Raw genomic sequence first — 25,652 nt, 5'->3', positions numbered from 1 at the left:
ATATGACTGGATCTCCTGGCATGGTTTTTAGTCCTACAAGGCAATAATGGGAAACCCAGAATGGATTGGGATTACATCACCAGCGAAGATAAGGGTAACTTTCCTCCACACATACACATCCCATTTTCCTGATCATATACTCCCCTGCTTGCACAGCTGTTTTAAACCCCAGCAGGGAAGAAGTCAGACATAATTAGGGTACAAGACTTTCCCCTCCTTAGACTAAAAAACAGTGCAGTGTACATTTTCCGTTGGAGAAATGGCATGGAGGAGAGTTTAAAAACGCCATTCCACAGCACTGCAGCCCCGATGTACCAGAAAATCACTGGAAGATTCAATCACAGGGCTACAATCTAATGTGTACTTTGGCCCTCAGTTTCCTTTAGCAATGCCTGTGGAAAATTAGTGATTGTTTGATTAAAGTAAATATGGAAGAACCAGCTTTTCCAAGGTAAAGTTAATTGAGGGACCTTTATTGTTTGCTTAGTAAGCCTTGGAACTTGGACTGCTAAAGTGATGGCATCCATAGCATGGTACAGTCCAGCAGGTTTTTCTGACTACAAAACCACTGCGCTGCCTCCAGTCACCAGTGCAACCCTTCCCCCAGGAATGGGCTGAAAAGGCAATCATTGATGATGCCGTCACTTTGCCCAGAATTCCCTGGCTGCAGAGTGTAGCCCAGCATGCCCAGCATTTGTTCACACTAAAATTGTTTAATGAACTATGCTCCTCCCTTATTAATACTGAAAGTCCTTTGGAGGGCTTGCACTTATACGGCAACTTAATGTTTAACTTTATCAACTCATTAACATAACAATAGGAACCACAGATTAAGTTTTAAGACAATAATCCAAATGCCTGGTTTGATAGCCCAGTGAGGTGTAATGGTTAGAGTGTTGGACTAGGATCTGGGAGACCCAAGTTTGAATCTCTACCATGGAACCTCACTGGGTGACCATGGGCCAGTCACACACACTCAGCCTAACCTACCTCACAGGATTAACGTGAGGATAAAACGGAGGCAAGGAGAATGATGTAAGCTGCTTTGAGGCCCCATTGGGGAGAAAGGGGGGCAAAATTGAAATTGAATGAATGAACGAATGAATAATCTTAAGGTATGGACACTGTTATTACATTTGATCTTGGCAAGGGTTCCCAATCTCTAGGTGAGGCCTGGAGAGTTCCTGAAATTACAACTGATCTCCAGACTACACAGATCAGTTCCCTGGAGGAAACAGCAGTTTCGAAGGGTGTATTCTACAGTATCATATCTTCTCTGAGCGCCCACCCAAACTCCGCCCTCCCCAGGCTCTGCTCCTAAATCTCCAGGAATTTCCCAAGCCTAGATTTGACAAATTTAACTTAAATAAATTATAATCTTGGCATGCTGCAAGTTGTAACTGGAACAGCAGAGTTAACACATGATCAGAGCCAAGACTAAGCAAGAACCAGGGTCAGCCAGGGAGTAATGAACCTTAGAAAGAGACAGGAATCTGAATGCTGCTCAAGTTCATGAGTTAGATCATGGATACAGAGAAGCACACTTCTTGAAGCAAAGGCTGCATGAGGACTGAAGCAAAGAGAAGCAATGGAGGCATCTACAAGTTAGTCAGCTAAGAAGAACAGCTGGAAGTGCTCCCCTTGTTTCTAAGCAACGGTCAAAAATACAGGCTTCTGGTATTTACACATTTACCAACTGATCTGGAGACATCTTACTGCTTGCCTAGCCAAGAAGGAATCCCTCTCCCTTTCAGGATTGAAGTACATTTTAATGTAATGAAGACAATTAAAATCCTGCAAAAAGTAGCACTCCTAATCACATGGAGGATTCTATGTACATGTGCATGTAAGGCTTACCATAGGTTGGTTCTTGTAGGTTATCCGGGCTGTGTAACTGTGGTCTTGGTATTTTCTTTCCTGACGTTTCGCCAGCAGCTGTGGCAGGCATCTTCAGAGGAGTAACACTGAAGGACAGTGTCTCTCAGTGTCCAGTGTAGGAAGAGTAATATATAGTCAGAAGGGGGTTGGGTTTGAGCTGAGTCATTGTCCTGCAAAGTATTAAAGGTAATGTGCAAATCATTGTCCTGTAAGAATCAATGTGCTAATGAGGGTGTGGTATGTTAATGTGGAACCATTGTATCCTGAAGTGATCTGTTAACATGTGGAATCCAAGGCTAATCCGCATGGCTATTGTGGACTGTAGTCTTTGTTAATCTGGAGGTTTTCAGGACAGGAAGCCAAGCCTTATTCATTCTTAAACTCTCTTCTTTTCTGTTAAAGTTGTGCTGATGTTTATGAATTTCAATGGCTTCTCTGCGCAATCTGACAAAATAGTTGGTAGAATTGTCCATTATTTCAGTGTCTTGGAATAAGACCCTGTGTCCTGTTTGGGTCAGTCCATGTTCAGCCACTGCTGATTTCTCAGGTTGGCCAAGTCTGCAGTATCTTTCATGTTCTTTTATCCTTGTTTGTATGCTGAGTTTTGTTGTCCCGATGTAAACTTGTCCACAGTTGCAAGGTATACGATATACTCCTGCAGAGGTGAGGGGGTCTCTTTTGTCTTTTGCTGATCGTAGCATCTGTTGTATTTTCTTGGTGGGTTTAAACACTGTTTGTAGGTTATGTTTTTTCAAAAGTTTCTCCATCCTATCAGTGACTCCTTTGATAAATGGCAAGAATACCTTTCCTATGGGAGACTGTTTTTCCTGAGTTTTCTGATTTTTGTTTGGTTTAATGGTCCTTCTGATTTCATTTCTGGAATAGCTGTTTGCTAGCAGTGCATGATTTAGATGATTAAGTTCTTCCTTGAGAAACTGTGGTTCACAGATCTGTCTTGCACGGTCCATTAATGTTTTGATTATTCCTCTTTTCTGTCGGGGATGGTAGTTGGATTTTTAGTGTAAGTAGCGATCTGTGTGAGTTGGTTTCTGGTAGACCTTGTGACCTAACTGAAAGTTTGTTTTATGGATGACAAGGGTATCAAGAAATGGGAGTATACCCTCAATTTCTTTTTCCATGGTAAACTGAATGTTTGGATGGATATTATTGAGACACCTTACCATAGGTGTTTGGCTGAATACATGGACACTGGGCAGGGCCAAGAACAGGAATCCTTCCCAATCGCATACATGGTTTTGAACATCTGCATGTGGGTACAGTTCTGGAGAACTCCAGATGCTAATAGGTGTTGGAATCAGATTGTTCTAGTAGGATGTATCACCATACTTTCAATGCAATATGAGCAACTTGCAGTCCCATCCTAAACAAGAATTACACCCTCCTATGTCAATTCAAGTATACAGACATAGAAGGAAATAACACTGCTTACAATTGTCCTGACCAATGGAGATAGGATTACCATACCCCTGCCAGGGGCAGGAATCCCTCACTTTGGGCCCCTTCCCCCTGGCGCCTTTCAGCTGGCCGGTGGGGGTCTTAGCAGCATCAAACGGAGGCCTAGCCCCCACGTCATTGGAGATGTGTCGAGGTCACTTCTGGCTCTCATCAGCGTTGCTGATGACGCGAGGACACTCTGGTACTTGAGCAAAAACTCTATGGTAAAAACGGCTTACCACAGAGTTTTTGCCAAAATACCAGAGCATCCCCATGTCATTGGTGACATGATAACATCACTTCCAGTGAGTGCCAGAAGTGACTTTGACACATCGCTGACGGGGGGTAGGCCTCAGTTCGACACTGGTAATTTCCCTTCACCCCCCTCCCCCGCCGGTTGCCAGGGGTACCTGGCAGGGGTACCTGGCAACCCTAAATGGAAACAAACTATACTAATGCATTTTCATATGACTAAACTCTTGTGTTAGGTACAAGTTCCTTTTTACATTTTATCATTCTATATAATCTCACATTGGTTACTAATTTATCAGAGTTGTTGTTGATGTAATGATACTTGTTTAGAATGGGAGGCTATAATTTCTCCAGTCCATTAACAAAGAAGTGTTGTGTGACAGAGGTTGGGAATTTCAAATCTTTTAGCCTCTTACTGTTATTGAGACAAATACAGATTGCCTTGCCAGGAAGCATTTCCTATTCTCTTTAAACTCATAAAACATTTTGATTACAGCTGAAATTATCTCCAGCTTGACACAATCTTGCACTGTTCTATTAGCATATGTTCTCGTCAAGTACATTCCACTTCTTAAAAAAGGCAAAATGTCTGCAAGACACCGATACAAAAAGTTCTTTTAATATCCCTAGTGTTTCGAGATAGTCCAAATTCTGTGGAACAGATGGAATACAGATTTCAGCACTGTGAAATGCAGGCGCCTTAATAAGAGGGCAAGGGTCAGGGGAAGGACGTTCATACAGATTTCCTTGCATCAGTTTTGGACTACCAGACAGTTTATAGCACACTTTTAGGTGTCTGATGCCCTAAGAGAAATTTGTTGAAGGCTGTTTGGTGATAAAAGTTTTCTGCCCTTCCTTCAGCAACACAAACCTAGTTCAAATGTATTGTGGCATAAGCTTTTATGAGTCAGAGCCCTCTTTTCAGATGCATGAAGTATAATATTCATTTGGCCGGTTTATTACAAATATAGTTATAATGTATGCACACAGAGTGGAGAGGAGAAGGGAGTCATCACAACAAAAGGCCACAAGGTCTAGTACCTCCCAAGACACAGATGCTTTACACTACAGAGGGCAAACAAAACAAGATCCAGTCAAAAGAGTAAGCCTCAATTAGAGTAAGCAGGGATCTCTCTGCTGAGCATTTGTCCAAGTTGTTTGCTTTCTGTAGTGAGCTAGCCGCTCCCAGCCTCTATTGGGCCCAAGGCTGATAGTGTCAAATCTGCATATGGATTTCATTTCAGTGGTTTCATACAGGAATTTGTCTTGGATAACATATTAATATGTTCTCTTAAAGAACAATGACAAGGGAATAGACAGGATCGCAGCAGATGGCTCTGCAGGGGAAATTGGTAGGATTGCCATTACCATACTGTGGAAGGAGGACATACAGGTTAAGTAGGGTTGCCAGGTCCCTCTTTGCCACCGGCAGGAGGTTTTTGGGGCAGAGCCTGAGGAGGGTGGGGTTTGGGGAGGGGGGACTTCAATGCCTTATAGTCCAATTGACAAAGTGGCCATTTTCTCCAGGTGAACTGATCTCTTATCGGCTGGGGATCAGTTGTAATAGGAGGAGATCTCCAGCTAGTACCTGGAGGATGGCAACCCTAAGGTTAAGGAGGAACAGGAGTCTTAAAGAGGAAGTTGTCAAAAACAACAACCACCTTGAAAGCCAGCGCTCTATAAAGTAGCTAGCCAGAGAGTGCCTTATTTTAAAGGCTTTTTCTAATCATCTAATTGAGTTAATGTTCTCATTCTTTTCCTCTCTGTACGCTCCCATCAAAATGCAAGGAGACAGCAGTAACCTGAGGAATGAAAGTGATGTTGCCCTTCACTGCAGCAAAGTCAGAACCCCCAAAATTTTGTTGGAATTCTCTCAACCAATAAAGTTCTCATTCCCATGTGTTTTTAGTCATTCGGTTTTCTGGTATCTTCAGCTCTGCAGCTACCTTAGTGTTTTAAGAAACTAAAGCTCTGGACAATTAAGAGCAGCTGGGAGAGAGACAGAGGAGGAGCTTAGAGAGAGGTCAGTAAAAGTTTTATTGTAAAGTTTGCGCTTTTGTTTTCCTCAGTGGCTGGGGAGCAGTAGTTGAGGTTGCTGTGCGTGTGAGTGAGTGCCTGTAGCCTGCTGGAGGGGGGTTTCTGACTGGTTCTCTTTGTTGTTTTAGCTAGCTGTAGCTGGCTGAAGGTAATTGCTGTGCTGTTGATTGCTGAGGGGTGGGGCTGAGAGTATTTAAACAGGCTCTGCTTGCCAGAGGCGTGAGCATAAGGGCTCTTAGCCTGTGGCTCTTAGTCTGGGGGCCTTGAAACAAAGTTTGTATTTGTAGTTTACTCTGAACCCGGGAGTGTCGTGAAGCTTTTAGTAGGGTTACCATTCAGGGATTGTGCAAGAAACCGTACCATGTCTACAATGAATCAAAGTGGAATGGCTGGTGAGAGAATGGAGGCAGTGACGTGTAAGGTTTGTGGAATGTTTGTTTTCCTACCCGAGGGTAACTACAATTACACATGCAGTAAGTGTAAGTTGGTGGCTCTACTGGAAGAGAAAATAAGGGGACTTGAGGCACACTTGTCTACACTGCAGAGTATAAAAGAGGGGGAGGAGTTCATGGACCAAACTCTTGAAAACCTCTTGGGAGGGCAAGAGGAGGAGGCCAAATAACTCAGTGTAGGGAGGGGGACCCACCTCAGGAGAAGTACATGTGGAAGAATGTTACCCGCAGAAATAGGAAAGTCAGGAGACAATCAGTTCCTCTGCTGCTTAGCAATTGGTTTCAAAACCTCCCTATAGATGCTGAGCCTGGATCATTAGAACAAAGGTTCAGTGCCCAGTCCTCTCTGGTCTCTCAAGTCCCTGTGGATGACAGGACTTAAACTTCTGCTCCCCAATGTAGGAATAGGCGAGTGTTGGTTATTGGGGATTCCCTACTGAGAGAGGTAGAGGGTAAAGTGTGTCGACCGGACGTTGTCTCGAGAGGTGTGTTGTCTGCCGGGAGTGTGCATCCAGGATGTGACGGAAAGTCTGGATAGAGTTGTTAGACCCACAGATCATTATCCCTTCCTTCTTATTCATGTGGGAACAAATGGTACTGCCTGGCACAGCCCAGAAAGTATTAAAAGGGACTATACAGCTTTGGGTAAAAAGGTGAAGGAACAGCTTTGGGTAAAAAGGTGATGTGTTTTTGTCAGTTCTTCCTGTAGTAGGCCATAGATTGGGAAGAGAACGGAAAATTCTAGAAATAAATGAGTGGCTGCGTCAATGGTGTCACCAGGAAAGGTTTGGTTTTTTTGGACCATGGCTTACGCTACCTGGATAATGCTCTTCTTTCGGGAGATGGTTTGCACCTCTCAAAGGTGGGTAAAAATGTGTTTGGCAACAGCCTTGCAAGCCTGATAAGGAGGGCTTTAAACTAAATCTTCCAGGGGAGTGAGATGTAAATTTAAAGCCTCAAGTGAGGACAATAACTACAAATATAGATATGAACGATTTGCAGAGGGTAGCACATACACAAGGAAAGATAGTTCAAAAATGTAACAATGGGAGGGAGACAATCTTAAATACGCTGCCAAGAAGAAGGACCTGTGGTCTAAGGTGTCTCTACACTAATGCACAGAGCATGGGAAATAAGCAAGATGAACTAGAACTTTTAATAGCAAAAAGCAAATATGATATAATAGGCATTACGGAAACCTGGTGGGACGAGTCTCATGATTAGAATGTATTAATTGAAGGGTATAACCTATTTCGGAGAAATAGACCAAATCAGAAGGGGGGAGGGGTAGCATTATACATTAGGGATGATTACACCTCCGAGGAGATCCAGGACTTAAATGCTGGAACCCAGCTTGAAACCATCTGGGTAAAAATTAACGGAGAAAAATAGTAATGTCATTGTGGGGGTATATTATAGACCCCCAAGCCAAACTGAAGAGTTAGATGATGCTTTCCTGGAACAGATGTCCAAACATTCAAAAAAGAAAGATGTAGTAGTAGTGGGAGATTTCAATTATCCTGACATCTGTTGGAAGGCTAACTCTGCCAAAACAACTAGGTCCGACAGATTCCTCACTTCCCTTGCAGACAACTTCATAGTCCAAAAAGTGGAAGAAGCGACAAGGGGAACAGCCATTTTGGAGCTGATCTTAACCAATTATGATGACTTGGTTTATGGGGTAGAAGGAGTGGGATCTTTAGGTGGGAGTGACCATGTTCTCCTGGAGTTTGTTGTACAGCAGAAAGGAGAAGCAAGAAATAGTCAAACATGTACTCTAGACTTTAAGAAAGCTGATTTCAATAAATTTAGGGAACTACTGGGTGTGATCCCGTGGGTGAGAATATTGAATGAGAAGGGAGTACATGAAGGATGGGAAATTCTTAAAAGGGAGATACTGAAGGCACAATTTCTATCAATTCCCACGAGGAGAAAAAAAGGTAGAGATTTGAAGAAACCAGGGTGGATGACTAAAGAACTTTTGGTTGAGATAGGATTTAAGAAGGGCATGTACAAGAAATGAAAAAAGGGAGAAATCAACAAAGAGGAATTCAAACAAGTAGCCAGCACACGTAGGGAGAAAGTCAGGAAGGCTAAAGTGCAGAATGAGCTCCGGCTAGCCAGGGAAGTTAAAAACAACAAAAAAGCGTTTTGGGGTTATGTCCATAACAAAAGGAAGATCAAGGAAGGTAAAGATCGGGTCATTTTGTGGAGAGGATGGTGAGTTATTAACAGGGGAGGAGAAAAGGCAGAATTACTTAACTCCTTTTTTGTATCAGTCTTCTCCCAAAAGGGGAATAGTGCTCAACCTGGGAATAATGGAGCAGAGGATGCAATAGGAATTACATCATAGTATAGACATTGAGATAGTAAAGGAATACCTGGCTACTCTTAATGAATTCAAGTCTCCGGGGCCGGATGAACTGCATCCAAGAGTGTTAAAAGAACTGGCTGAAGTGATTTCAGAACCACTGGCAATAATCTTTGAGAATTCATGGAGAAAAGGAAAAGTTCCAGCAGACTGGAGGAGGGCAAATGTGGTCCCCATCTTTAAAAAGGGGGGGATCCCAAACAATTTGTGAGGGTCTCTGTTTATGTGTCTCTGCTTCCCATCACCTGCTATCAGTGAACTCGTAAAAGCAGTTCACACCTTCTGGTCTCAGGCGCCAGGCCTGATTGCCCCAAGTATCCCCCCCGCTGTTCTTCCTGTCAGTACTCCCTCAGGCCGATGCGGCCTTGGAAGTGTGATAGCTTCACCAGACTTCCTGGGACTCGTCTGATGTTTTGTATTATGCCAAGCTTGTAACTTCCCATAACAATAAGTGTGAACCCCAGTGCCCCAGTGCCCTGGAGTCAATATATTCTGTAAACCCGATTAGCCCCTCACTTGCAACTTGCTACCTGTGCCTGTCTCATCTCCTGATGTCTTCAATAAATCCTTTGTTTCTTTATCAACGTCTGAACATTTGATTTGGAGAAGTAAACTCAGAGAGAGGGGATCTCTCACATTAAGTTGCAAGTCCTTGCCTCTCGAACTGTTGCTGTACCTTTTGGGACAGAATGTCAGGCGACGAGGAAAACACCCCTACTACCCCTGACGCACCGGACGGACCGGTGGTACCGGAGAAACCGGACCCCAAGGAGGAGGGTGCCAAGCCAAAGAAGCCTAGGGATCCCATCCCCGACCAAGGCCGGGACGGACGTCCCCGAGGACTTTTTAACAATTGGCTGGACTCCCCCAAGGGTTGGTCTCTCTCCCGAACCGCGGCGAAGGATCGCCGTTTGGCCTTCCCTAGCACGGGACTTGAGGGGGACCCGGCGCGCAAGGAGGCCCTGATGGAAGAGGAACGCAGGCAGTGGCTGGAGGACCGCCAAGCCATGCAGGAGCAGATGGAGTCCATGCGGCTTGTGATGGGTGAGATGGCAGCGGCCCTGGACGCGCTGAAAGTGCAACCGCCGGCCGGCAACCCCCCGGACGGAACACCGGCAGCCCCTCCCGCGCCTCCTAGCCTCCCATCCCGTCGGGACCTGAAAGTCACGTATGACGGTTCAGGGGACCAGTTGACCTTTTTCATGGTCCAAGTGGACATTTTTATGCGAGAACAAGGCCGAACCTTCACTTCCGAGGAGTCCCGGGTGCAGTACGTGGCTTCCTTACTGCAAGGGGAGGCGGCCGCCTGGATGGTGTTGCAGTATGAACTCCGCTCGCCGGTGCTGCGAACCCTGGACGAGTTTATGGTGGCACTCCGAAACCGCTTTGAGGACCCGACTCTGGGTGAGCGGGCTAAAGCCTCCCTGATGCAACTGCGCCAAGGGACCAAGTCGGTGGCGCAGTATGCAAGTGAGTTCCAGTCACTGGCTAGCCGAATCCTGGACTGGAGTGAGGCCACTTTAGTACAGTGTTTCAGGGAGGGCCTCAACCCGGACCTCCAACATTGGGCTTTTATGCAAGGGAACCCCCCGGATGTGGAAGGTTGGGTTCGCCACGCTGCCGACATCGAGAATCGCAAACAACTCCTGACCTTGTCCAAACAACGCGTTGGACGAGACCCGAGACCCCGGAGTGACCGGGGCCGAGACTTCCGACCGGGAGGGAGCGGGGGTCCCTCGGCCGCTGAACGCCGCAAGCGTTTTGAGACCGGTGTCTGCCTGACCTGCGGGGGAAAGGGACACTTTGCGTCGCAATGCCCCTCTCGTTCCGGTCGTCCCAACCCCCCTCGCCAAGCCCCGACCGAACCGCAGAAGGCGGCCGCTGAGGACCAGCCCCGCCGCAGGAGCGGACCACCGGGCCGGCGTTCCGGCGCACCCTCCGCTCTCCATGCGCGCCCCCAGGATGTGATCTCCACCTCTACAGGCCCAACGGGGTCCCGGATTACAAATACTACTTTTGATTCGGACGGATCCCCGAACGCCACCACTCCGTCCCCCTCTTCCAGCGAGGAGGAAGAGTGGGAACAGCCGGCAAAAAACGCCGTCGGTCTGCTGTAGAGGGGGCTCCGCAGCAGACCGCCCCTGTCGTTGTGCAAGGAGCTCCACCGATGGTAAGCGCCCAAGAGGACAATGTGTATGTGCGTGTTCACCTGTCCCTACCCAAAGGGGGTCCCAGTTTAGAATTCCCCGCCTTGGTTGACTCGGGGTGTGCCCGCACCATGATTAGTGAGGAAGCTGCCAAGAAACTGGGAGTCCGGCGCAAGCGGCTTCCGGGACCCCTCCGCTTTTCCCAGATGGACGGGAGCGATTTTAAACGGGGCCCAGTGACCCACCGAACTGCAGCCGTGATTATGTCTGTGGGAGAACATTGGGAACGCTTGTATTTTACCATCGCCCCTATTGTAACCCCAGTGGTGTTAGGGATGAACTGGCTACGGGGGCACAACCCCTCCATCGACTGGGTTAAACGGGTGCTCTCGTTTCCCGAAATCCCCTGTGGGTTGCATGACAAGGAACGGGTACTCAGGACTCCGGCCGCCGCATTGGTAGGGTCCCCCACCCCAACCTCCGTTCCTCATCAACTGCCCACAGAATACTCGCAGTTTGCGGATGTCTTTGATGTTAGAGAATGTGACGAACTACCTCCCCACAGAGAGACGGACTGTGCCATCGAAATTGTGGGGGAAGGCAAGCTGTCTAAAGGGAAGGTCTATCCCATGAGCCCTAGTGAGAAGGCGGTGTTACGGGACTATCTGGATGCCAACTTGGCGAGGGGTTTCATACGCCCTTCCAAAGCTCCTTATTCGGCCCCAGCCTTCTTTGTGAAGAAAAAAACGGGAGATCTAAGACTGTGTATTGACTTTCGTAGGCTAAACGCGGTCACCCAGTCTAACGCTTACCCTCTTCCTCTTATTCCCGACCTTCTAGCACAATTGAAGGAGGGCCGAATCTTCACCAAACTGGACTTGGTGGAAGCATACCACCGCATTCGCATTAAAGAAGGAGACGAACCCAAAACGGCCTTTTCCAGCTGTTTTGGAATGTTTGAATACCTAGTCATGCCGTTCGGACTTTCGGGGGCTCCCAGTGTGTTTATGCAATTGATTAATGAGGTTTTACATGATTTGCTGTTTCGGGGGGGGGTGGTATTTCTCGATGACATCCTTATTTACTCTGAAACCATGGAAGAACATGTGCGCCTAGTGCGAGAAGTGCTCCAGCGGCTGCGGGAGCACAAACTGTATGCTAAGGTATCCAAATGTGAGTTCCACCAACCTTCCATTACATTTCTTGGGTACGTGATTTCCCACCAAGGGTTAGAAATGGACCCCGCAAAGGTCCAGGCGGTGCGAGATTGGGAACCCCCCACTACCCGCCGCCAGCTTCAGCAGTTTTTGGGATTCGCTAACTTTTACCGAAACTTCATTCCCAACTTTGCCCAAGTTGCGCTTCCTCTCACTGCCCTGTTGCGTACCAAGGACAAGGGGGCTAGCGCCGCGCTTCCCTCAGCCCGTTTGCAATGGTCCCCCCAGTGCCAGCAGGCTTTTGAACGTTTAAAGCTACTTTTTTCATCCGAACCCGTTTTGGCTCACCCGGATTGCACCAAGCCTTTCGTGGTGCAGGTGGATGCCTCGGATGTGGCCATGGGCGGGGCCCTATTGCAGAGGGATGAAGGGGGGCGGTTGAGACCATGCGCCTACTTCTCCAAAAAGTTTTCCCAGTCCGAAATCAACTGGGCTATTTGGGAGAAGGAGGCGGCGGCGGTCAAACATGCCCTCACCATATGGAGACACTTCTTAGAAGGTGCCGAACTGCCGTTTGAAGTGTGTACCGATCACAAGAATCTCGAGGCTCTCAAGGGAGCTAGAAAGCTCAACGCCAAACAAATTCGGTGGGCCCAATTTTTCGCCAAATTCCGGTTCACTCTCAAACATGTCCCGGGCAAGGAAAATGCCCTAGCCGACGCTTTGTCACGACTCCCCCAGTATCGCAACGATTTCGATCGCCCTGTCGACTCCCTGTTCACTCCCGAGCAGCGCGGGGAGGTCCCCAGCTTAGCCGTCACTACCCGGTCCCAAGCCCATCGACCAGAGACCCCCCCTACGCTCAAAGGTATCCCGGAAGCCTTCCAACAGCGGCTCCGGGACGCTTCCTTACAGGAGGAGGAGCACCATCTCCTCCCTACTGGCCTGGAACGAACCAACACTTGGTGGATGCAAGGGGGGAAACTGTATGTCCCATCCTCCCTTCGCAAAGAGGTATTGGGACTTGTACATGGTGCCAGGTTGGCAGGTCATTTTGGTTTCATAAAAACACTTCACCTGGTACGGAGGCAGTTCTGGTGGCCCGGTATGAGAGCCGATGTGGAGCTGTATGTGCGCAGCTGCCCCACTTGCGCCACAGCTAAGAAACGGATGGGAAAACCCCCAGGGCTTCTCAAACCGCTGGAGAACCCCTCCCGCCCCTGGGAAGTCATAGCCATGGATTTTATCACCGACCTACCTCCTAGTCGGGGAAAAACGGTTCTCTGGGTAATCACGGACCTTTTTTCCAAACAGGTCCATTTTGTTCCATGTGCAGGTCTTCCTTCAGCCCAGGGTTTGGCTAAACTATTTGTTACACATGTCCTCAGGCTACACTCGGTCCCGAGGAAGGTCCTCTCCGACCGGGGGGTCCAGTTTGTTGCCAAATTCTGGCGAGCCTTCCTAAAGCTCATGGGGGTGGAGGAACAGGGTTTGTCTTCCGCCTATCACCCCCAGACGGATGGTCAAACGGAACGAGTAAACGCGGTGGTAGAATGTTATTTGCGTTGCTATGTAAATTTCCACCAGGATGACTGGGTCGACCTGCTGCCATTCGCCGAATATGCGTACAACAATGCGCCTCATTCCTCTACCGGCTTTAGTCCCTTCCAAGTAATATACGGGACGGAATTCGGTCCTTTCGGTTCCGCCCCCGTCACGCCAGAGCTCCAAACCACCCCTGATCTTCAGGAGTGGATTCAGGCAGTTAAATCTACCTGGCCATGGCTGCTCAAAAATCTTGAGAAGGCAAAAAGCAAGTACAAGGAACAGGCAGACAAACACCGGTCTCCGGGATGGGAGCTAAAGGTGGGGGAGCAAGTGTATCTGTCCACCAAAAACCTCCGCTCTCTTCGTCCCTGCAAAAAACTGAGCGACCGTTATGTGGGACCTTTCCCTATTACCAGAGTGATCAATGAGGTTACCGTGGAACTGAAACTCCCAAAAACCCTCAAGGGAGTCCATCCTGTATTTCATATTAGTCTCCTCAAACCTTATGTGGCAGCTCCCCAGTTCCACCCCCCTCCCGACCATGAGATTCCTACTGTGGTAGGAGGGGATACCCATCTGGAAATATCCAAGGTCTTAGATTCCAAATGGAAGAAGGGGAAACTGTTTTACTTTGTTCGTTGGAAAAACCTTGGGTCCGCTCACGACGAGTGGGTGGCCGCACCCCACATGGCGGCCCCTCGCTTGGTCCGAGAATTCCACCTCGCTTATCCCGATAAGCCTCGCCCTCTCGAGGACCCCGGAGGGGGGCCTTAAGGGGGGCAGAATGTGAGGGTCTCTGTTTATGTGTCTCTGCTTCCCATCACCTGCTATCAGTGAACTCGTAAAAGCAGTTCACACCTTCTGGTCTCAGGCGCCAGGCCTGATTGCCCCAAGTATCCCCCCCGCTGTTCTTCCTGTCAGTACTCCCTCAGGCCGATGCGGCCTTGGAAGTGTGATAGCTTCACCAGACTTCCTGGGACTCGTCTGATGTTTTGTATTATGCCAAGCTTGTAACTTCCCATAACAATAAGTGTGAACCCCAGTGCCCCAGTGCCCTGGAGTCAATATATTCTGTAAACCCGATTAGCCCCTCACTTGCAACTTGCTACCTGTGCCTGTCTCATCTCCTGATGTCTTCAATAAATCCTTTGTTTCTTTATCAACGTCTGAACATTTGATTTGGAGAAGTAAACTCAGAGAGAGGGGATCTCTCACACAATTATCGCCCAGTCAGCCTGACATCAATACCAGGTAAAATACTAGAGCAGATAACTAAACAGACGGTCTGTAAGCACTTAGAAAGAAATGCCGTGCTCACTGACAGTCAACATAGGTTTCTCAAAAACAGGTCATGCCAAACTAATCTCATATCTTTTTTTGAAAGAGTGACAAGTATGGTAGATGAAGGGAATGCTGTAGATGTAGTGTACCTTGATTTCAGTAAAGCCTTTGATAAAGTTCCCCATGATCTTCTTGAAACAAAGCTAGTAAAACGTGGGCTGGACACTGTTACTGTTAGGTGGATTGGTAATATGTTGACCAACAGAACCCAAAGGGTGCTCATTAATGGCACAACTTCATCCTGGAGAGGAGTGACCACAGGGGTCTGTCCTGGGACCGCTACTATTTAATATTTTTATAAATGACTTGGATGATGGAATAGAGAGCATGCTAATCAAATTTGCAGATGACACTAAGTTAGGAGGGGTAGCTAATACCCCAGAGGGTAGGGTCAAAGTTCAGAATGACCTCAATAGACTGGAGAGCTGAGCCATAAGCAATAAAATGGATTTCAGTAGGGAGAAGTGTAAAGTACTTCACCTAGGAAGAAACAACATAAGGCACAGGTACAGGATGGGAGATAGCTGGCTTGACAACAGTACACGTGAAAGAGATCTGGGAGTCTTACTGGACCACAAACTGAACATGAGTCAACAGTGTGATATGGCGGCTAAGAAGGCCAATGCAATTCTGGGCTGCATCAATAGGAGTATTGTGTCTAGATCAAGGGAAGTAACACTACCACTGTATTCTGCATTGGTCAGACCTCACTTGGAATACTGTGTCCAGTTTTGGGCTCCACAATTTAAGAAGGATGTTGACAAGTTGGAGCGTGTCCAGAGGAGGGCGACCAGAATGGTCAGGGGTCTGGAATTCATGTCCTATGAGGAGAGACTTAGGGAGCTGGGTTTATTTAGTTTGGAGAAGAGAAGGTTGGGGGGAGACATGATAGCCATGTTTAAATATTTGAAGGGATGTCATGTTGATGAGGGAACTAGCTTGTTCTCTGTTGCTCCAGAGACTAGGACACGGAGTAATGGATTTAAACTAATAGAAAAGCGACTCCACCTAAACATTAGAAAGAACTTTCTGACGGTGAGGACTGTTCGATAGTGGAATGTGCTGCCTTGGAGGTCTTTAAGCAGAGGCTAGATGGCCATCTGTCGGGAGTGCTTTGATTGTGGGATCCTGCATGGCGGGGGGAGGGTTGGGGTCGCTGGGGATGTGGGGGGAGGTAGTTGTTAATTTTCTGCATTGTGCAGCGGTTTGGACTAGATGACCCTGGTGGTCCCTTCCAACTCTTTGATTCTATGATTCTAAGACCAAGGCAGACTGTTCCATATGTATGCACACATGCACACTCACAAGGACCATTGTATGTACACATATGTTCTCAGTACAGTACTGAGCCAGTCCCTTATGTAGGAGCACTGCAGGGCCTCGTCTGGAAAGGATACCATTAAAAGAGAAAGGGGCATTAAACAGGAAGGTTCTGACCTACTATTAGCAATTGGCTGATTTTTTGTGTCTGTGAGTAACGGCATGGAATCACAAGACAACCTTGGGATACAACAGCTTATATTGGAGTGGATAACTTGGACTGAGTCTGCTGGGTCTAGTTTTAAAAATGACAAAAACACCTATTTTGGAACCATCATAAGCCTTTTGTCTCTTTCTCATCTTTCACTCGGACACCAAGAACTTATCTCCCTCTCTACCCCACCACCTCACATCCTCCTACCTCGTTAGCAGTTACCCAGTTGTTGAGTGCCCTGTAAATGTGCCAGAACTATTTCCTAATTACTGTCAGACTTCCCCACGGAGTGTCAAAACAGGGGTTAGTGAATTCCCTGGCTGCTTTCCATCATTTCCCTCCTCTGATGGTTTTTGCAGGGGCCCTCTGCTCCTTTGGTCTTTATCTCCTCTCTTTCCAATTTTTCTTCAAGCATTTCTACTGAGAACTGGTTAACAGTGAAAGCCAGTTAATACAGCCACTGTGTGACAAAACAGAATCTACAGGTGAGGCAAGGACCACATTGGTCCAGGACCCCCTTATCCAGACCTCATAAGGAGAATTCCTCTCCCCGTTTTTCTTCCTCCACCCAACTAAAGGACCATTTTTAGCTTTAGGTGCTTTTTCCCCTGCCACCACTAGAAGGAAGCTTAGCCTTTCCAGAAACTAAACCATCTTGTAGATTATCCGGGCTGTGTAACCGTGGTCTTGGTATACCAAGACCACGGTTACACAGCCCGGATAACCTACAAGAACCAATGAACTCTGACCGTGAAAGCCTTCGACAATATTTTAAACCATCTATTTTAGTCATTTATGGGCCTTTTTATTTTCAATTTGATTCTTCAGTCCTTGCCTACCCAATTTATTCTCAGTATAGGGCAAACACCTGGGAGTCAAGCCTATCTTCATAATTGTATTTATGCCAGTTCTATTTGCCAAGGAATACTTAGTAACTGATATTTTAACAAGCAGTGACATGAAGTGTGAATTTCTTTTAAGCTCTTTTGTTGCAAAGGAATTTTTGTTAACAGTTAAATATTTTCTGACATGAAACTAATCTGTATAAACACATATTACTACAGAAACTAATATCAAAAGAAAAGGAAGGAGTTAGATACGTGGCACTTCCATGAGCAACCCAATCATATGGACCCATTAAGAACACCTGTACATCACTGTTTGCTCAAATACAAATTAATCAACATCCTGTCCTTGTTGACAACTACTCATCACCACTACAATGATGCCCAATTTGATTTATCCCCTTCAAAAAATGGACCCACTTCATATAGTTAGCTGAGGCAGTGGGGAGAATCTTACGATGGAGAAGTCCTTCCTTTCCACCACATTTCACTGCTGCCACAGCTATGCTTACAAACCAGGTCCTGGGTAGTTGTTGTTTTTATAAACTACATACACCTACAGCAGACATCATTCAGCCAGCACCCATAGCAAATGCATCAATGACCAAGTCACTGTTGAAAACTCCCCATGGTACTAATTTCCATGTAGTAATATGGCTTTTGCCCTTACCCGGATGGCCCAGGCTAGCCTGATCTCGTCAGATCTCAGAAGCTAAGCAGGGTCAGCCCTGGTTAGTATTTGGATGGGAGACCACCAAGGAATACCAGGGTTGCTGTGCAGAGGAAGGCACTGGCAAACCACCTCTGTTAGTCTCTTGCCTTGACAACCCCCAAAAGGGGTCGCCATAATTCGGCTGCGACTTGACGGCACTTTACACACACACAATATGGCTTTCACATTGTTCACAACACCTATCCTCATTCCCTATTCCTTATAGTTTTGTAGCGGATGAAATTACAATGAACAGCCACTTTCCTTTGGCAATATTATAGTCAGGAAACACAAATTAGAACCCCAGTATTACAGACAAATCTTCAGCACCAACAATAACAATAATCTCATACCAACACACCCCTTTTGATCATCTTCAGCCTCACGGCCTAGGTGTGTAAGGTGCTAGCTCCTTTGTGCTAGCACAAAGCCCTTGTATTGTATCCAATGGCCAGCTCACACATTCATGTTCATCACTGGACGCCACAGCACTTGAAGCCTCACTGTGTGAACTGCCATTTGAAAACATGGTCCATTTATGCTTGGTAATTAGCAGCGAATTCCAGGCTGACGTGCCCCGTGTATTTTTTTGAGTTTTGCACACTGAACCGTCATTCAAGAAGTGACTACAAAGCCAGCACATACCTACTTCGCATTTGTTAAGAGCCCCTTTAATGCAACCTTTTGTGTTTGCTCCGCCCCCACACCAAAGAATCCCCTGAAGGAACCATGCAAAATGACAACCGCGAGTAAGCTATGCAAATGGACGTTGGCTAATGGAAGGAACAAAGAAGGTGAGTGGGGGGGGGTGGAATTTCTCCATTTGCGTCGGGACCATGAATAAGCATTTTAAAGGTCACATTTTTTAAAAGAGCTTTGAGAGAGCATCAAAATTGACCCTGCAAAAATGGCAATGGAGTTTAGGGCCATATGAAAACTGAATCAGTGGAGCGAGCTTCATCGGTGGTGGTTTTTCCACACATGCATGTTGTCACCCTTACAGTAGCAGACCCCCGTGCCCCTTTGTTCCGGTATATACCATATCTGTTTATTTTTTTAAAAATGCTATTTATAGTCCATCTTTCTCACAGGGACTCAAGGTAGATTATACATAGCGAGTCAGTACAATAAACGAAATAAACATTCAATAAATAATGCACTAGGTTTGAAGAAGTCTGGAACCAACCAGAAAGAACAGTTTAAGTATTAACATGACACAGTAAGTGGTACAAAATTTACATAAAAGGATCCTACTTACAGTAAGCTATACACGTAGGAGTACAGAACACCGACCCTAATCATTTGTCCAAATAAGTTTGTAAACTATTTTGTGCAGTGCAATTCTATTACATGTGTAGAATAATTCAGAATAACTCTTGAATAATTCAGTTTTGCATAGTTTGCACCAAGCCAGGAGAGCGGGAGCCTTCCTGAACTCCTCAGGCAAGCCATTCCATAAGGCAGGAGCCACAACGGAGAAAGCACATGCACAGGCAGTTGTTGATTTTGCCCATTTGCAGGTTGGCACCTGCAGAAGGCCCTTCTCAGATGAGCAAAGCTGTTGTGGTGGACCACAGGGGGAGAGGTGGCCCCACAGATAAGAGGAACCAAAGCCATGAAGGTCTTTGAATGTGATACCTTAAATGGAGCCCAGTTACAAATGGGCATCCAATGGAGTGTCTTCAGAAAGGTAGTAATATGCATGTTCTGTCTCCTGATAATAGCCAAGCAACAGCATTCTGCACCAGTTGGAGTTTCCAAGTAGATTTTGAGGGGAGACCAGTGTACAGTGCATTACAGTATTCCATTCTTGATGTTACTGTGGTATGGATCCAAGTGGCCATATCAGCCGTACCAAGGTAAGGGGCCATCTTACGGGCTAGGCTGAATTGGTAGAAAGTGGTTTTTACAGCAGCATTAACTTGCTTTTCCAGTAATATGGTTGAATCCAGTATAACCCCAAGGCTTTTAACTGAGTCAGCAAGAGTCAGTTGAACTCCATCAAAAGTGGGGAGACCTCCACCTTCCCAACCCGCATCACCTCTGTCTTTTCAAAGTTTTGTTTCAATTTGTTCACTCTTACCATTTAACTAAAGCAGCCGGGCGGTGATTTAGGACCACTACTGCATCACCAGCAGATTTGAATAAGGATATATAGAGCTGGGTATCATCAGCATATTGATGACAACCAACCCCAAAACTGCAAATAATTTGACCTAAGGATTTTACATAGAGATTGAAAAGCATGGGGGTTAGAACTGCACCTTATGGAACCCCACAACATAGGTCCCACTCTGATGACAACTGGCTTCCAATAGCAATAATTTATACTGCATACGCCCCTCCCCATTTATAATGGCCTGCATTGTTCAACTTTAGATTCTTCATACAACCTTCTCCTTAATTTGTCTTCCTTTAGGACTTCCTGTGTGGATACAGCAGGGTCACAGTTTTTTTCTGAGGTGGGCCCCATACTTGAGAGCCAGCATGGTGTAGTGGTTAAGAGTGACAGACTCTAATCTGGAGAACTGGGTTTGATTCCCCACTCTTCTATAAGAAACCTGCTGGGTGACCTGGGCCAGTCACAGTTCTCTAATAACACTTTCAGCCCCACCTACCTCACAAGGTGCCTGTTGTGTGGTGAGGAAGGGAATGTGATTGTAAGCAACTCTGAGACTCCTTACGGTAGAGAAAAAGTGGGGTATAATACCTACTCTTCTTTTTTTTCTTCCTTTGGAATGGCCTATCAGAGTGGGAAAGGAGGACATCTCATTTGCTATCCTTAGGAAAGCATGTAAGGCAGTCTTATTATTTATTATTTTTATTTTTTATTTACATAATTTATAGTCCACTTTTCTCATTAAGTTTAAAGGTGGATTACACAATATAAGACAGTGTAATCAATAAAATAAGACATCTGATAAGCATAGCAATAGGAGCAGGATTACAGACATCTGAAAACAAAGCAAAAGCATTAGGAATGGTATGTTAACAGTGCCAAAAGGTGGAAATACAAAGGTAGATAACAACGTAGTGAGAGCATGATAATACATATAGCAAAAAGATAATATATACTATATATCAGGAGTGTCAAGCATAAGTCCCATGGGCCAGATCCACCCCCTTGACAGCTCTTATACGGCCTGCGAGCCAGCCAAGGCAGCCACCCCCTCCAGTCCCAATCTGGGCTGGTGAGTCATGGCCCGGGCTCAACCAAGTGAAATTTATGTAATATCCGGTCCTTGTAACAAATGGGTTCGACATCCCTGCTATACACAGTAGTGTATCCCACAATCCTGTTTCCTTTATTAAATCTCTTTCTTGAACCACTGCATCATAACATAGTCCTATTGCCCTTATTAAAAAATGTCCTCCAGAACAATTCTGTTTTACATAATTTGTGAAATGCCAGGAGTGTGGGGGCCTTCCTGGCCTCCTCAGGCAGGCCATTCCACAAGGTGGGGGCCACCAGAGAATATTTGGCAGAGGATAAATTGTTCCAGAAGATTTGGCTGCACTCTTTCTGCATGTTTGTTTATCCTGTGTGTTTTTAATCTTGAAGGCTTTTAAATTGGAATATGTATTTAATGTATTTTACTCTTGTTAGTTTGGACTGTTACAATTTATGTCCTCACAAACTGGCTGCAGCTTTGTGAGCCACCTTGAGTTCAATGAGATAACGCAGGACAGAAATGTTGCAAATAAATAATTAAACCTTATTCACAGTTGACCTACACTGCTTATTTTAACAGAACCAGAATAGTTCAGGAAAATGCTGGTTGCTCCCGTATTTGAAATTCAATTGCTTCATCTCCTTCACTTCTTCTGAACAGCTGAGCTGTACTAATGAAAGAGAATGGATTTCTCCTGTCAAGGACACCAAGGCAGTGGTAGTTGATAGCTTATACTGACTGCTGGGTTCATGCTTTTAGCTGTGTTTTAAATACAACTTGTCATTAACATCTCAGCCTTACCTCTGTGCTGGAAATCTGGGTGCTCACTAGGAAGTGTTTTCTTGGCGGCAGCTGCCCTGCGATATACCACATGTGTCCTTCCTTCCTCCTCCTCCTCTTCCTCCTTCTCCTGCTTCCCCTTTTGCAGAGGTTCAATGAAGAACTCGTCCTTGTCTGTGCGAATCATGCCAGCCTGAAGTGACAGGGCAAAAAGATTGAACATTTCAAATTACTGCCCATGCAGCAGACATTTTGAATAAACCTTCACAATATGCTTAAGCACACTTCAGCACTCTCCAGAGAGCAGTCAGGATGCAGAGAGTAAGCAAGGTGAATTCTTTATTAGAGCAAGAAAACTTAACATCAGTGTCTCTCGGGTTGACAAGGAAGGGCAGCAGTAAAGCATTAGATTGAAAGGATTTCTTCAGGAATCTAATTTAAAAAGGCTGGGATCAGGCTATGGAAGGACAGGGAGTCATGATCAGACCATCCCTGCAATGCAAGAGTTAATGTGATAAAATATATTAAATTTTATCAGTCCGGTTCATTGAGATGGCATCTGTTTATGTAGGAGTATGCAAGCTTTTGAATTACAGAGAACTCTTAACAGCTGGAAACTTCTTCCTTTGAGTTTGCAAACTGTGCAACTGAAAAAGCCCCCATATTCTTGTGCAAATACAAGTCAATCCAACAGAAGAGACCGCCTGTCTCAGTTTCATCACCTGTTCCCTAAGACAAGCACAGCAGCCATGGTTTTGTCAGCCTCATGGTTGCTTCAATATTTGTATGAATATTACTATGTAAAAGGATTCACCAAAACACAGTTTTAACCACATAAAGGTATAAAATCATCCCTACTTGTACTACAGAGGTAGTATGGTGTGACAAGCTGTTAAAGACTGGAAATTAGTATCTCCAGACAACAGTTTAGAAGCTACCTTTGGCACTAACAGTCCAATTTAGAGGTTACACTCCTATGGATCAGCATGCATATAAATCTGAGAGTGGGAGATAAAGAAGGGAAAGTAGTTTTATAAACAAGAAGCGTATATTTAACGAGATTTAGGAAGTATAAGGATGTTTTTAAAAATGCCAAAAAGTAAGCACCACAATGCAAGTTGTTGAAGAAAGGACATTTGCAAACGTATAACCATTAGCAGGTTGTACAGTTACCCATAATTCAGTTAATTTTAGTATTCTGGCCACTTTGGGAACATAGGGTTAGCTGCAGAAGCACCCTAGTACCCAAGAAGACATGTTATTGAGCAAGGAAGATATTGACAAAGTATCAATATGGCAAAGGGCTGTAGATATGCTATTGCCACTCAATGCATTGCTTACTTTGCTACATATGACACATATGCAGGTAAACTAAACAATGGGAGAGGCCACTGAAAGCCTATTCACCCAATTAATTTAACTCATGGTACCAGTAAGGAAAACCTTTAACTCAGCCAGCCCATTGCTCTATGTACCTGACCGAAAACTATTTTTGTGCCGTCCAGTCACAGCTGACTTATGGCAGCCCCAAAGGGTTTTCACGGCAACAGACGCTCAGAAATGGTTCAGAAATTGCCTGCCTCTGCATCACAACTCTGATGCTCCTTGGAGGTTGCCCATCCAAATACTAACCAGGGCTGGCCCTGCTTAGCTTCTGAGATCTGACAAGATCAGGCTAGCCTGGGGCTATCCAGGTCAGGGCAGAGACAACGATCAGCTGGATCAGAAAAGAGTTCAGCTTTTCAGTCACCATAATCAATGCACACTGCAGGGAAGTTTCCACTGGCTTGCAAAAGACACATCCTGTATCCGCCAGGGTCACCTTGCAACAAGGTGATATGAATTAAACCAACTGTTGGCTGATCTGCTCATGTTAGGAAAATCTCATCAGGCCCAAGAATACTCTTATATGATTGCTCTGCCAAGTGATGTATACATTTTAGAATCAAACTCCATTTGGTGCAATACGCCATCTGGTTGCAACTTGTTGAGGATGCAAATACGGACATCTGCACATTTATTCAAAACTCAGTCTTGTGGCATCACTTCACCAAGAAATTAAACTGGTTGAAGATCATAAATCCTCCAGAAAGACCCATACGCAATTGTTTAGTTGCAAAACTACAGTTGCCTTCAATTTGATTTCTAAAAAGAAGGGTACCAGAAGTCAGCTCCATCTGAACACCCATCTGATGTGAACTGAAAGCCCTTCCCTAATGTCTGATTTAGGGGACCTTGCTGAGACTATTTACTAATGGGGGCACTCTTTTTTTTTTTTTAGTGCTATAAAATGAATTGTGAATAATAATTATTATCCCTATCACTGAGTTCTGAGAATGAAACCTTTTCCAGTCTGAGTCTGGTCGAATAAAGACAGGCCTTCCATGTAGACCCAAAATCGACCATAGTTGAAATGTTTACCATATCAAGATGATAAAGCACATAATGTTAATGTACAGAAATCCTTTCCCATAAATAGTAACAGATTAAAATAATTAGCTGTGAAAACATATACTATGCAAGGAAAACGACACATTTTTGGTTATGTCTGACCACATCTATTATAAAATGGATATCTACTGAAAACAGAACACAGATGATAAAAAATGCCAAATATTGCACTGGAATGAAACTTTGCCTCCTCTGCCCTCTTACTATAGCGTCCAAATACTTCGAGGAACACCCAGGGACAGTGTTAAGTACGATGTGGCGGTCTGCAGTGGAAGGGGGATGACAAAGGATAGAACAGTTAGTTCTGAAAATGAAATCCTTAAAGTGTAGAATTCTCTGCCAAATAATTTTAAGTCAATGAAAGCACTTGGGATTGCTTTCCTTACTTTGTTTGGATCATCTTATGCTTGTGAGCAGCTGTTTTCAGCTTTGAATTATATCAAATCTGACACCAGAAACAGACTAACAGATGACCTAAGTGCTGCATGTGTTGCTCTCAAACTTACAAAGTATGAGCCAAGGATGGACAAATTATCAGCATGCACACAACAGCAAAAATCACATTAATTGTTCAAAAGCATGCCAAATGCAAACTTTTACCTTTCAATAAAAAGTTGTTTGTATCATTGAAAGCTCGGTTATTGTGTTTTTCTTTTAAGGCAAAAGATGTTAACGTATGAGTTGTTTTTCCTAAACTAAAACCTCAGTATTCAGGTTAAATTGCCGCATTGGCACTTGGCGATAAATAAGTGGGTTTTGGGCTGCAGTTTGGGCACTCGGTCTCTAAAAGGTTCGCCATCACTGCCCTAGAAGCACTGGCCTGGGATGGGGGGGTACACTCCATTCATTCAGAGGCAAGGTCATGGTGAGGCTTCTGTCACCATCTGCTTAGTTATGTAGCTTCATGACAGCATAACACCGGCATGGTTAACAGGGTTACCAACCTCCAGGTACTAGCTGGAGATCTGCTATTACAACTGATCTCCAGTTGATAGAGATCAGTTCACCTGGAGAAAATGGCTGCTTTGGCAATTGGACTCTATGGCATTGAAGTCCCTCCTTTACCAAACCCTGCCCTCCTCAGGCTCTGCCCCCAGAATCTCCAGATATTTCCCAACCCGGAATAGGCAACCCTAATGGTTAACCACCAGTGAGGACACTTTTTCAAATGGTGCAGAAGCAGCACGGCAGCTAATAAAGACAAAGTTGGGAGTGGACATATTTTGGCTAGGACTGCCAAGCCCCTGCAAAAAAAATACAAAAAGCCGCTATTGGGCCAATGGTGACATCACGGAAAATCACGGGAAATTATTTTCCCGCAGAGTTTTCAGTGATCCCAAGAGAGGCATGACATCAATTCTGAGTTTTTCCCAGAAGTGACGTCACACCATTGCCTTTGGAGCCCCCCATGTCCCCACTTTCCTTATTCGAATTTAGACCGAGTTCACATTCAACACAGGAAAAGAGAAAACTGGCAAAGCCAGGGATCCCCCAACATGGTGCCTGTAGGCACCATGGAGCCCACTAACACCTATCCTGGTGCCCAACACCTGCTTTTAGAAAGTGGGTTAGCCAGGTA

General features: G+C 45.6%; 1 protein-coding gene across 1 annotated transcript in view; it reads right to left on the bottom strand.

The window, feature by feature from the left end:
• The window catches only part of ADAMTS2 (ADAM metallopeptidase with thrombospondin type 1 motif 2), a 354,592-nt gene that overhangs the window by 175,462 nt on the left and 153,478 nt on the right, over nt 1–25,652 (bottom strand). Inside the window, exon 3 of the mRNA XM_056861689.1 lies at nt 21,644–21,815. Within this exon, the coding sequence (XP_056717667.1) occupies nt 21,644–21,815 (172 nt within the window). The remainder of the gene's footprint in view (nt 1–21,643; nt 21,816–25,652) is intronic.

Source organism: Euleptes europaea, chromosome 1, assembly GCF_029931775.1.
Source record: "Euleptes europaea isolate rEulEur1 chromosome 1, rEulEur1.hap1, whole genome shotgun sequence".
Taxonomy (NCBI): Eukaryota; Metazoa; Chordata; class Lepidosauria; order Squamata; family Sphaerodactylidae; genus Euleptes; species Euleptes europaea.
This window is presented reverse-complemented; position numbering and strand designations above follow the sequence as displayed.